Below are 13482 nucleotides of genomic sequence, written 5' to 3'. Positions count from 1 at the left end.
TGCCAGTGTCCATCACTATCCGTATAGCATGCCAGCAGTGTCCCTGTGTATTTCACTGGAGTTGTTTGCCATTGCATATTCACGAACACGCTGAGTGTCAGTTCATGCTCCCCACTCACACGCACACATACATGCACATATGCAAAAGCGAGAAGAAAGGGGGTTAACCGAGGGGCCCAATTATGCAAGGGGCCCGATATGCAAAGGCACACACACGCACACACACGCACGCAGGCACAGGCACACGCACACACACATACACACAGGCACGCACATAGACACGCACGCACATACACACACACCAGCACACATACAGACAGGCACACACGAATATACACTTACTCACCTTAAACAAACACGTTGGTGCACCTGGTAACACTTTGCAGGACCACGAATAATGCCACCTACCTGCAAAATGCTTTGCAGAACATTGCTTCCCACAGTGCGTGCGACTACACTCTTAAAACGGTTGCACCCTTTGGGGTGTATATTTGTCCCACAACGATAATCGTCATCTGCCTTGCTTGCGTTTCCTTTCCTGAAAACTTGGCGCTCGCTACTTTCCTGTCGAGAATGCTGCGTCACACTGATAACGCGCATGCCGTTCGTGACTGGGAAGTACCGGGCTCGCAGCGTTAAAGAAAGGAAACGCGGGCAACACGGATGACGATTATCGTTGTGGGACAAGATACGCCCCAAAGGGTGTAAATTTTTCTAAGAGTGTAGCATAATTTTTTCCCATTCATTGCGAACCACCATTCCTCCTGCTGGATCTCGTCAGAGCAAATACCACACTCTTAAAAAGTTTACACCCTTTGGGGTGTATATCTGCCACAGAACAATAATCGTCATCTGCCTTGCTGGTGTTTCCTTTCTTGCACTCTTAGAAAAATTGACACCCTTTGGGGCGTATGTTGTCCCACAACGATAATCGTCATCCGTGCTGCCCGCATTTCCTTTCTTTAACGCTGCGAGCCCGGTACTTTCCAGTCACGAACGGCATGCGCCTTATCAGTGTGACGCAGCATTCTCGACAGGAAAGTAGCGAGCGCCGAGTTTTCAGGAAAGAAAACGCAAGCAAGGCAGATGACGATTATTGTTGTGGGACAAATATACACCCCAAAGGGTGCAACCGTTTTAAGAGTGTGAAAACTCGGCGCTCGCTACTCTCCTGTTGAGGATGCTGTGTCAAGTTGATAACGCGCAAGCCGTTCGCGACTATACACTCTTAAGCAAAATTACACCCTTTTGTCACACAACGATAATCGTTATCTGTCTTGTTTGCTTTTCCTTCTTTAATGCGGCGAGACCGGTACTTCCCAGTAACGAACGGCATGCGCGTTATCAGCATGACATAGCATTCCCGACAGGAAAGTAGCGGGCGCGGCGTTTTCAAGAAAGGAAATGTACGCAAGGCAGATGACGATTATCGTTGTGTGGCAGATATACACCCCAAAGTGTGTACCTTTGCCTAAGAGTGTGGGGAGTACCGGGCTCGCAGCGTTAAAGAAAGGAAATGCGGGAAAGACAGAAGACGATTGTCATTGCGGGTCAAAATAAAACTCAAAGGGTGTACACAATTTTAAGAGTGCGCACTGTAAGATTTAACTGACTGCCCATTACGGCAGCAGAGTGATCGTTTGTCGTAGCGCGCAATTCGGTGCACTTGCAGCACGACGCTGACTGCAAGTGTCATCATCGTATGTGTCCTTCTGAGCAGTGCGAGACTCGTGCAGACGTTCAATACCTGGCCCCCTCAGATTTACGTGACAGTCATAACAAAAAAAGCGACTGGGTATTGCGGCAAGCCACTTACCTCATATGCATACATATATACATCAGCTGTCAGAGAATCTACATAAGCTCCTGAGCGAGGAAATAAAAGAAAAGAAGTGTGTTGCAGCGTGAGAGCTCCCGTCTTTCTTCAACAATGATCGGAGTAGTAGCAGACAGCTTTCCATAGAAGAAACAGTCGCTATAGTCACTGTGGAGTAGTGGTAAATATACTTTATCGTGGTAATGGTTCTTCACGAATATAAATCCAACGACTTAGCGTCAGCTTCACTTGTTGATCTTCTTGAGCAGAGATGCCACTGCGCATTTTGAAAGGAAATCCGCTGTTCAAAGTAATTCTAGAACAGCTTTGTTGGCCTGATATGAATCGAAGCCCGAATTTTGGGGAAATAAACAAGGAATCAATGAGGGAAGTTCGCCAAGAAGCAAGCAGTTGGAGCACGCTCAGCAACACAGAGCGATGGCTGCTCTAAGCTAAGCGTTTCATTGTTCAAGCTAGGACCAAAGGTTCGGCCCAAGTACAAGTTGAGGCAGGCGACGTAATACGTAAACACACCTGAACTGCAACTCAAACAGAAGAGGTCCTGCGCTGCCAACAGAGATTGGTCAAGGGATAGGATCCCTTGACGACACGTTCGTCAAGCTGCAAGCAAATCTATGTGGCGGCCTATAAGTAGCAGAGATCGAGAGGAAAACTAAAGCGCGAAATCGATGCTGAACGCAAAAGCGATATTATCAAGGAAAATGACGAGCGTCTGCAGGAAATTTCATGCCAATGAAGCCAAAGCACCGATTTCAAGTGCCACCTGCGAGTCGGAACAGCAGCGCAAGCATTTTTTACACTCATTTTAAAGTCCATCTAATTTGACTGGAGCAACTTTCTGGACGATTCCTTTTACTGGCAGGCAGAACAGTAACTACTGCTTGCGTGAAAGGAGATGTAAATCGTTGATATGGGCCCTAAATATGTGTCTTAACGGAGAGATTCAAAGCGTATAACGCTGCTTAATGATCACTGAATGCACCACTCGCTATTCCTTGACCCAAATTCACCCGCTCGCAAGGTGTTTGTTCATCAGTTGCCTGCTCCATCATTGTTGTTTTATGAGTCGATAGGACTAAACATGGACATGCCGGACGTTTTACACAGAGAGCTTGCCACCTGCTCATCCTCTCACAGCCTTAAAAAAAAGCGGGCAATAAAAGCACAAGAAATACGCATACCCAAATTGACCCATGGCAGCCTAGTAAAGAGAAACGGCATATAACGCAATAGTGGCTAGTTATATTTAAACACGAATTCAAAACTTCTGGTTGCTAAGGGTCACTGTAGATTTCTTACATATGGTACTTACTGTGACATGATTTATTCTTTTGCGTCGTGCATCTGTCATTTGAAAAGCGGACATTTATTTGGAAACGGGCACTTACCTAATGTTGGTATCCGAGGCTAAGTCATCCATGGCCAAATGTCCAAAAATACACGAAGTGAGCGAATATTTCTCGTGGAAACGTCACTCGTAAGATTAGTGATGTATTGACAGAGCTGCAACAACCACACGATTGAAATTATTGCATCTTACACATTATAATGTTATAATTGTCGGATACGTCGTGAAATCACGGGTAGGATTCCCGAACTGTCATTGGCCAGCCACATTCGTGGAAAATCTGTTCCCTATCGCGATTGGCCAGCGTCTGTTCTTACGTTCTCTAAAAATCAAATTTCCCTGTGAATATAGGCCTAGCATCGCTTAATTTTTGTGGTACACTCTCAAAAGAAACTGATAAGCTCTTTTAGGCAACCCTCAAGAAAAATTCCCTTGTGCTCAAATTTCGGAACGTTCTTGAACGAAAGTCAGGGCATTGCGCTGCAGGCAATTCTTGATTCTGTCACGTTACTACAATTATTGCTACTACTTAGTATATTTCAGTTACCTTCTTTCTTCTGTGAAAACTGTTCTAGACTTGCGAGTTTTGTTCAAGGTAGGTATTATTGCAGCCATAGATGCATGACGTAACAGTCGCAATGCCAGTGAACCGACGTAGCGAGGATTAACTGCGTCTTCAATTTATCATTTCTCTGTCTGTTTCATCAAAAAGAAAGTTCGTACATTAGACTATGATATACTGCGGTAAGATTAGAACGCCCGCAAGGTGCTAGAATGAGGGGTCATCTAGCGATCTCTAATATCAGCCGCCTGCAGTGCCGAGATCCGCTCACAACTCTCACTTGGGTAAAGGCATAGTAAACCTTGCAGCAAATAAAATCTTAAGGGAGCCTAATATGAAGCTAGCGCTGTACGTTATGGCGCGCTTGGACTCGTTCGTGGTAGGTGCATTTTGGCGCCAAAAGGCTGCTCACACTGCTGATACTGCGCTACTACGGTACCTAGCGCCCTCTCTTAGGGGCTCATGTAGGCGAGGCGGAAAGGTATCGATTATTTGTTTTCGCCGAGGCTGCGCGAGGTGTCACTAGCTCCTCACTTACACCGGCACATGTAATGATACGAGTGGAGGTAAAAGAACAAAGGAGAATCGTAAACAATTATCAAGATGTATGCAAGTCTTTATTTACGTCTAAAAACGAGCAACACAATTTGTTCGATTAGTTGATGAGTATGTAAGAAATGGTGACATGCATGGATGAAAACAGAAGTGTGCGCGCCAAATGCTCAGTGCATCAAACCGTAGCAGCAGAAGCACTATATTTACGGAAAGATTGTCCAACGTAATCAGCGCTGTGCATCTTCACTACCCTAAATATTTTTGTTCTGCATAAAGTCCTACGTGTTAATCTCATTTAACCATTTAAATAATACGCTTAACAATACGCATCAAGCAAAATAACACCGTAAATAACACTGGTATGTACAGCTGTATTCTCGCACCGTGATCCGCCTCCCCCCTTAAGTCTGTATGGAAACTGAAGTTCGTGGAGGCTCCAAGTCAATGAGTATGCGCGAGAATTTTTAAATCATTAAAGGCTGTCTTGAGAGAAGAAACCGAAATCAGCTGGGCTGCACGAAGTAGCATTCAAATTTCATGTTTTCATACCGATTCCCCTATCCTCCCCCATTCCTCATATTTTCGGTATGGCGGTACTTGGCTGTGCTGCCTCTTTGAGTTACTCATTAAGCTGCATGTATACGCGACATCGTTTGTTGTCGCGATTTATGGCAAGCGCGTGTCATAACCTGCTATTAAACAAGGATCATAGTCAGCCTAGACATTGTCGCGGGTTCCGCGGTTTCGTTTTAAAATCAGTACGACAGCCACGAGCGATCTTTGCCAACTTGCTGCTCAGTCACCGTGCACAGACATGGCATATCTTACATTAGGCATTATTTTCCTCATTTAATTATAGTGTAATGTAGTGTAGCGAGGTATAGTGCAGCGAGTAATGTTCAGCGCGGTAATTTACTCTCGTACACAAGGACTGAGTATATGGCAGAACTGGAACCGCGAGCATTCCTCCTCTCGCGAGCTTTCACCTTTAGCGAGTACTTGTGTTTCTCCCTCGGCCAGCTGCATGCTGGGACGTCATGATTTCGGTAATGAAATGTGCGAATGTATGCTGTCGCTATGAATGTCACTCACAAGGAGCATCACGTTATCGGTAGCTTGTTCACTTGTCCCATGAAAAGGATGTCGTCCTGTCGCCCAGCCGTAACAGCGAATATGAATGGGTGGTCGACGACTACTGACTCGCCTTCTTCGGCAGCCTTTCCCGAGACCCTCAGCAACGTTGCGCTGTCAGCCTCGCTGCCTTCTTCGTCCACCCTCAGTTTCGAAACCTGTTCGATCGCAGAGACGAAAAGGTCCCCTGTCCCTATCATGCCAGATAGATCAGCTTTGTCGGAGAATATCTTTTTGATACCGAGATACTCCAACGGCTTCATGAGGTTGTACTTCTTGGAGACGTCAAATTTTGGCATCGACAGAGCTACGCTCGTATTCCTCAACGTTCCCAGGATGCGCTTCCATTCAGGTGCAGTCAGGAGGCTGGCCAGCGTCTTTGCTCCGGCACGTTTGAGTGGAACCAAGAGGATGAACCTTGCCTTGACGTCCCTGTAGGGAAGTGAGATGACGTGGGTCTTCAGGGTGGCATCCAAAGCGTACTCGAAATGTCTCCTTTTGAACATAAACATTATCGGCGTATCGCTGCCGTCGTAGTTCTTAAAGGTACCGTTGTAACCGAGCCGTTTTTCGAATTTCTCCTTCCAGTCGCCCTTGAAGTGTATGGCGTTCACTAAGAACATTTTCGCATCGTCTTGTGTACCATCGCCATCTAGTATTTTGGTTATTTCTCCTCTAGTCTGAGTACTAACCCATTTGTTCGATCGGCTGGCCAGGTTGTCGTCCAGCTCATCGACTAATGTTAGGAAAGGTCCACCACCACCGAGGAACTTTAGGAACTGGGGCAGCAGTTTCGACTTTAAGCCCTTCTTGACTACGAGCAGATTCCCGAGCGACATTGAGGGTTTTCGTCCGGAAGTCGAATCACCTGCGCATATTTCTTTGAACGCACTTTCGATGTCCCGTTTCACTGTGGCGGCATCGGAGCCGAACGCACTTTCGATCTCCTTGCCCGTGTCTCCTTTGGTAGCAGCTGAAAGGATTGCCAACAACGTAGAAATACCGAAGGGAGAAAAGAGAGCATTCTCAGAGGTATCAGCCGAAAGCTGCTGGAAGAGGCCTAGCGCCAAGTTTGTCGAGGCCGTCACATCGCCTCCACTGCACATGCGCGTCACACACGTCCAGCAAAGAAGCACAAAGATTCCAAGCTTCATCGCTCGACCAAGGCGTCTGGATCCTGTAAAGAAAGAAGGTCGTTTATATCGTGAGCGCAGCTTAGAGGCAATTTCGCCTAGCTGGAAGTCTGAAACTTAAAGGATATATATGGGGTCGCTTTAGACTGCGAACCTCGCGTGAGCTTTGCTAATTCGGCTTGTGTTTCTTTTCTAAGTTTCATTCTTCTGCCCCCCTCCTCTTTCTATTGTTCCTTTGTTGTTCGTCTATTTCTTCTCCACGTGAGTTCATTATGCATGATGTTGGCATTGCATTCCGTTCGCTGGCCTCTTTTATGTGATTTGATCACTTAGAACAATCCAGTAACGCGCAGGTGATACCAAAGCGGCGTAACAGGTAGGAGTTCCAGCCAACATGTTATATTCGTTTTCTTTGACCAGTTCTGGTTCTGCTGTCCTCGACGTATGCAGGCTGCTACCAAGCAGACATTTGTATTTATCTGTCATTGATCTACATGCCTGATTTACACAGAACTTATTTTATTTAAAGAAATTATCGGATGACACTCCGTCTGGAAAACCATTGATCAACCGAAAATGCTTGTCTTTTCGTTTCACATTACTGTTTTTCCCATGTTCAGAAGTGCCCGTTATTATATTTTGTGTCTGATCTGCCACGGTCCTTAACACTGGATCAGAGACAGCCAAAAGTAGCTTGCAGCTACGATCACAAACAGCCGTCTTGTTTATTTATACGAATTTCTGTCTGCGCGCTGAAGTAAGAGACTCCTTTTTCTTTAACCGCGCCTAAGGTATTTGGCAAGGATAAAATATTTTGCGTGTTGCCACTGGCAGCTGTGCACCTGCTGAAATATTGTATAAACAAACCTGCACATTGCACGGAAGTGTGAAGATTACGAATCCTGGACGTCTCAAGAATTTCCTACGAAGGTCATGACATGGCGTCAGGGACGCTGGCATAAGAACATACTTTAGAAAGCTGCTGCTTTAAAAAACGTTCGTGGGTGTCCCACTTGTGAAGATTTATCAGTGTGTGTACAACTCTCTTTTTCCTTCTGAGAGCTGCGCTTTGGCCATTTCGGAGCTTGCAAGGGTTCCACTCCAGCCGCTCCGTTTCAGTAATGCAACCGCATTAGTGAAAGTACTGCGTGAAACCACCCAGTGTATTCTTGGGTATAGTATCTTCACCGTCGCAAAAATAAGCACCTATGAATTCTGGTAGTCCAATAACTGAGAACCGCACATTGACGAATCTTAGGGAATTAAACCTCTTCTGAGTGCCCTTCAGATTAATATTTTCAACCTACAAAATATTAATGGGAAACCATGACGACTATTGCAAAGTAAGCATATAAGAAATAATATAATATGTTTCACACATTTTAATGTATAGAACAGCTTTCTACAGTATTCCCCAAACTACTGTCATGCTGCAAATAAGTGCATGAGGTGGCCAGGACCCTTCACGCTGCCTCAACAACATTCAACCTGATCGTTGCAAAACATTTTTGCATTGAAATTTACCAGCCATTTCATATACTTCACAATTATCCGGTGCAGGACATACTCGCATCAATGAAGGACACACAACTCCAATCGTCCATCACGAGGAAATCGTGGCACCAGACACTCACTCTCACACTTGCCACTGATACATATCCATGATTTTTTCGGACGTGTCTCTGCGGTGAGCCGAAGTGGAAAGCTTCACCTCCGAACACACTGTAGCACCGTACAAGACTTGACTTTTGAGCCACCTTTTTTCGCCGCTGCCAAGGGTGGCACGTCTACGGACCACGGCGGTGTAGCCGGAGCGAGGGGAAACCACACCAGCGCAGTGGCCTCTTCACTTTCGAATCGAGGGGCCGCACTTTGAAGGGCCGCAGGGCGCACACCTTTCCTTCGACGGCCGAAATTTCGTGGGCGTTTTACGACGATTCTCGCCGCAACACGCTTGTCTACCTGCTGGAGTGGCCAGCAGCAGGAGCAGACCACGAGACGAGAACTATCTTCCTTTCTTAGAATGGAGCTGGGTTGTTGCGACGCGTCCAGCTGCTGGCGGCAAGCGAGCGTGCGTGCGGGCGGGGGCGAAAGGCAAAAAATCTCTGCCGTTTGCCGCCCGGCGATAGTTCTCGGAGGAGGGGCCGCCAGTAAGCAACAGCTGCCTGCTGCGCGTCATCGTCGACCGTGCGCTGCCGCCGTGGAAATAGGCTCTCGAGGCAGCCGTCGCTCAAGTCAACGCGTCGGCCGCACGCTGCTGCGTCGGGACGCACTTGTTAGATTTTGGTCGTCAAAGGAGACTTGAAACCCGAGCTGAGTAGATTGGAAGAACTTTCCACACTGCGACGTGCCATATGTATCTTCTTTTTTTTTTTTAACTTCTTACACCTTTGTCTTATTTCGGCCGGGATTTTCGCCCCTTCCACGCGGATGCCTTGTTCACTTGTTCAGCACGGTTTGCGCGTGGAACCAGAAACGTACAACATTCATTTGAACGCACCGCTGTGGACGGCGTTCTGTTTCCGCTTTCCTCATTATGATGTCGTTCAGTTATCGATTTTTTCATCTTGCCTGTCGGCGAGCACCCGAACTGTCCCGCAGTCAAAAAAAGGGGGGGGGGGGGGTGAGGAGATGGGAAGCCATCACCAAAGGTCCAAAAACCCAACCCAACTTACCAGATATAAAAGTTATGAAAAGATAGTAACAGAACAACAGAGGCAAGCAAAAGTATAAACGAAAACAAATCAGTGAGACAGAATTACAAAATAGGCACTGGCGCAGTCAACCGCCCAGCGTCTCGATGCGCGCTGTCAGGTCTCTTCCAGATATGTCGCCAGCGCAGCGTGGAACATCGCGAGTCCACGTCGTGCCCCCGGGAAAGAGCACCGCTGTCTCGGAGTCGGCGGTAAGGCCCAGGCTGCTGGAAGCGTAGAGTTTCTCACTGTAACACCTAGAGGGTAATCTGGCGCCACCGTCTATGGGAGTTTCTTAAGGGGGCACCGTGCCATCATGGGAATGACGGTATATGTGTCTGCGAGGCTCGTGTTGGCTGGTGTTGTAAGAGGCTTCGTCTAAAACTTGGATATGGCTACGCAAATAACGCGTTCTCAAAGTAAAATCTTCATAAAATGTTTCCATTCACGCATATTACATCTTTACTCACCCACGATGCATGACCAAGCGAAGAAAGGCAAGAACAGACGACCAACTGTTTCAAAGCGAGCGCGAACCTTGTCGTCTGTCTTCCAAATTGAGAGGCCCGCTGGTACTTTTTACGTAAAATGTAGTCGTACACAAAATAACAAGTTCTCATAGTTAAACAAAACATGTTTTCACGTAATAATAAAGCTAAAACAACTCTTCACGTGCTGTTCCAGTAGAAAATGAATCATTGTGACAGATGGAACGGTACTTGCCGAGCGCGTCTTCAAGGCGTCCTGTGTCTACGAGAATGATGCCAATCCGAATCCACAATATACCGGCATTCCCATGCATACCACAGCGCAGCAGCGCCAGATTTCCCTCAAGATAATGTAGTGAAAAACTCTCTATCTGGAAGTATACACAAAATATGGCGGCGCGCAGGGGTGTGAGGCATTCAGCGAAGAAACAGGAGCTCGAGAGTGTCCTAGCTGCGAAGTTTGGTCGGTACAGACACTGTACGTCGCAAGACCGAGCCGATGCAAGTGGGCGCCGGTCCACGCGCACAACCCGTGCGCAACTCGACCAGCATGGCCCGCTAATGGCAAGTGAGACGACATCGACTGGTGGCTTAAGGTGATTTCTCAAGCGTCATGGATGTCTGGGTGGCAGGCGACGAGGCACGCACGAATCGCCTCGTCATCGTCGTTCGTAGCTTCACCGCAGAAACGAGGCGATCGCGCTTCCTCTTTTAATGCGAAGGATATTTTCGATAAGTAGGTAGGTTCCCGTCTCGCTTCGCTTTAACGAAAAGAAAATAATATGTGCCCGACGGTGAAACCGAACCTCTGCCGTCGAGTGCAGCAGTCATGTGCTCTATAACCATTAGGCCACAAACGCTTTTTCCTTTCTTCATTGCTTGCTATGGCTCAAATACAGTCATATGTGTGTTGACAATAGTAAGAGAGATTTAAAGGTGTCAGCCAATCATTCGCCGATTCAGAAGTTTTAGAATTACTTTAAGCCTTCAAGTGGCTCCAACTGGTTGAACCATTCTGGTACAGGGTTTTACTGTGCACATAAGAAATCTTGCGATAAATTGAACGCACACTTCTCTAGTTCCAAAGCCAGCCAACTGTTTCAAAGGCTCGGCGCGTGCGTCCTATATATATTCTACGTGCTCGTCTTCTTTTCTTGTCCCAGCTCGCGCTGTGCGGCGCCGTGTTTGCACATTGCAATCTCCGGGACCGGCCCACTTTCCTCAGTAATTTTCTCGTAGCACGCTACGTGAAAATTGTGCAACGTTGTACCGACATAATGATCGGCCACGTTAATCATGGTTCAAGATTTCTTCTCCAGAATAGAAATGTCATCGTCGTTAACACTGGCATAATGAGAATGATTAGACAATATAAAGTGGCTAACGGGATTCTGAACGCTTTCAATGAGTTGTACTTCTGAAGTTTGAGAAGTGGTCCCAGGTGTTGCCTAAGTATACTCCAGTTTAGAGCGAACAAGTGTCTTGTATAGATTACTTTGAGTTCACTCGATGCAGGCTCACGGGGAAGGTATATTAGTGCACGATTGGCATTGTTAATCATGTAGCCCATGTGTACGTTCCACGTTAGCTTATTGGCGCTATAAAGCTCAAGATACTTGGGTCAACATAGTCTGGTACCATTGTTGGTTTCCACTTATGTAGAGACCAACAACTGCCATGTCGTAAGCTCGCGCAGAACGACAAACGAAGAAATGCCGTCGCTGCCATACTATCGTCCTCAACGCGCTCGTCGTCGTAGTAGCGGACTGCTTGTGCAGATTAAACGCGGGGTGGGAAACGATGTTATCTGTTATCCACTCTGTTATCCTCTGTTATCCACTTCAGCTTCCATCTTTCTGCGAACTTCTGTCTTCTATGAGAAAAAAAAATCCCCATAGACACTTAAAGGGAAGCTGAAAGGTTTTCCAGAAAAAATGACTGAACATCTGTACATAATGGTTTTCAACCCCCCGAATTCGAATATCGTATCGAAATTGAGCGAAAGAAAGCGCAAATATATTTTATTTCGACGAAAAGTGCAGCAGCGGACACGCCCAGCTCGCGCGTCTCGTTTCCGCCTGTGATTGGTCCGTGCGCCTCGTGACGTCAACTCCAGCAACCGACCGCTGCCGCTACACATGAAGCGCGGTGCCAGGTAGTTTGGTGCTGTTTTTCTGAGACGGTAATGGAAAATTTAGAGAGACTGCGTTTTTTCTGAGGAGTTCGGCGTTAGTCCCTACATGTACGAGCCGATTGCGAAGAGCCGGCCTCTCGAAGAAGCAAACGATCCTGGTGCGAGCAGTGCTTTCGACACGAACGAAAGCAAAGTCTTGGGATCTCCTCGTGTTGGAAATGCTCTTTGGTGAATATGTTTTTTGCAAAGCGATCTAGTGATCTAGCGATCTAGCTCGTTTCCGGTCAAACAACTGTAGTGTTGTGTTCCTGCATGCCTCCTCGTGGAACGTAAGCGGGGATGCGATCGTCGGCAATTTTGCGCTGTCCAAAGCTGTCGGCAGTCTACAAAGACGGTTTAAACGCGTGAAAAGCTTCCCGGTTCATGCAGTACGTGTAGTGACTTTCATCTGTTGACTACCACTCACGTTGACTACCACTACCACTCACGTTGGTTACCACTCACGTTGATTACCACTCACGTTGATTACCACTCACGTTGACTACCACGCACGTTGACTACCACTCTACATACACGCAGACGCACCAACAAAGGAATGCAGGGTCGATCGAAGCAGATTACGATGGCACGCACGCAGAAACAAGCGTGGTCAGGCACGGTCGCGGACAGAGTTGACGTCACAAAAGCAGAGTTGACGTCACAACACCACGGTTTCCGGTCTCCGCTCCGCTCGCTCACTCAACGGGGGGCGGAGCTACAGCGCAATTTCAACCGGCGATTACGTCGCTCCTAATTGAAAAAAACCCGCCAAATTTTACCTACATGGTTTATAAGGTTCCCGCATCCGTATATGAGCGTCTTATTGAATTCGATAGACTCTTCAGTTTCCCTTTAAGACTGCTTACGTGTGGGAATTCGAAAGCATTACAGCCCCTTTGGTGAAATGTTTTCGATTGACGTTTTCGACACGCATTCAAGTTCTTGCGGCTGATTCACTTTGTGTGTTTTAGTATACGTTGGCCACAGACCGCAAGAAGTCAGACCATTTTGCTGCGGAGCGATGAATCTCATTTAAAGCTATACAATCAATCCTCTCTGTCTAATGGTAGGTCTGTCGCGATTATGTCACCTTCTTCATCATCATCTTCACGTTTCGCAGCTGCGCTGAGGCAGACTCCATCGCAGTAGATACAGCACCGATGAAATCCGAAGAGCAAGTGTCGCGCTGGAGGCAAGTACGCTCGCTTTATACACTCATGATGTGGCGCCACCTCCTACGAATTGACTGCGCCGTCATGTGCCCAATGACGTACGCAGTAGGCCACACCTTCAGTCGGCCAGATGGCTGTGACGTCACGTGTGCAATGACGCGTGCACTAGGCACACCTTTACTAAATCAGAACCGCGCAGCCACCGTGGGCTCGGTGAACCGTGCTCGTCTCGAATCCCGAAGGCCCGGGTGCGATATTCCCTCCCCCCCCCCCCCCCCCCACCGAGCGAAATGTCCGAAATTATTTCTTCAAAACCATTAATTTACTTCGTTTACAGAACAACCCTGAGAAATTTGACGTCAATTCGTGCAACTTTTTTAGGCGTTTTTA

At 47.3% G+C, this 13482-nt stretch overlaps 1 protein-coding gene across 2 annotated transcripts; it reads right to left on the bottom strand.

Moving 5' to 3' along the window:
* Window positions 1-4342: 4342 nt before the first annotated feature.
* On the bottom strand, window positions 4343-8740 carry LOC135898100 (leukocyte elastase inhibitor-like). 2 transcript variants are annotated; one of them, XM_065426840.2, is made up of 2 exons: window positions 8134-8740; window positions 4343-6610 (listed from the first exon to the last, which is right to left on the bottom strand). In XM_065426840.2, exons 1-2 carry the CDS (start codon window positions 8168-8170, stop codon window positions 5403-5405), a joined length of 1245 nt encoding a protein of 414 aa, XP_065282912.2. In that variant the 5' UTR covers window positions 8171-8740; the 3' UTR covers window positions 4343-5402. The 2 variants fall into 2 exon arrangements, with proteins under 2 accessions (XP_065282912.2, XP_065282913.2); XM_065426841.2 differs by having other exon boundaries at window positions 8201-8738.
* Between the last annotated feature and the right edge of the window lie 4742 nt (window positions 8741-13482).

Source organism: Dermacentor albipictus, chromosome 3 (assembly GCF_038994185.2).
Source record: "Dermacentor albipictus isolate Rhodes 1998 colony chromosome 3, USDA_Dalb.pri_finalv2, whole genome shotgun sequence".
In the NCBI taxonomy this organism is placed as follows: domain Eukaryota; kingdom Metazoa; phylum Arthropoda; class Arachnida; order Ixodida; family Ixodidae; genus Dermacentor; species Dermacentor albipictus.
The sequence above is the reverse complement of the archived record's forward strand: the minus strand, read 5'-3'. Positions and strand labels throughout refer to the sequence as shown.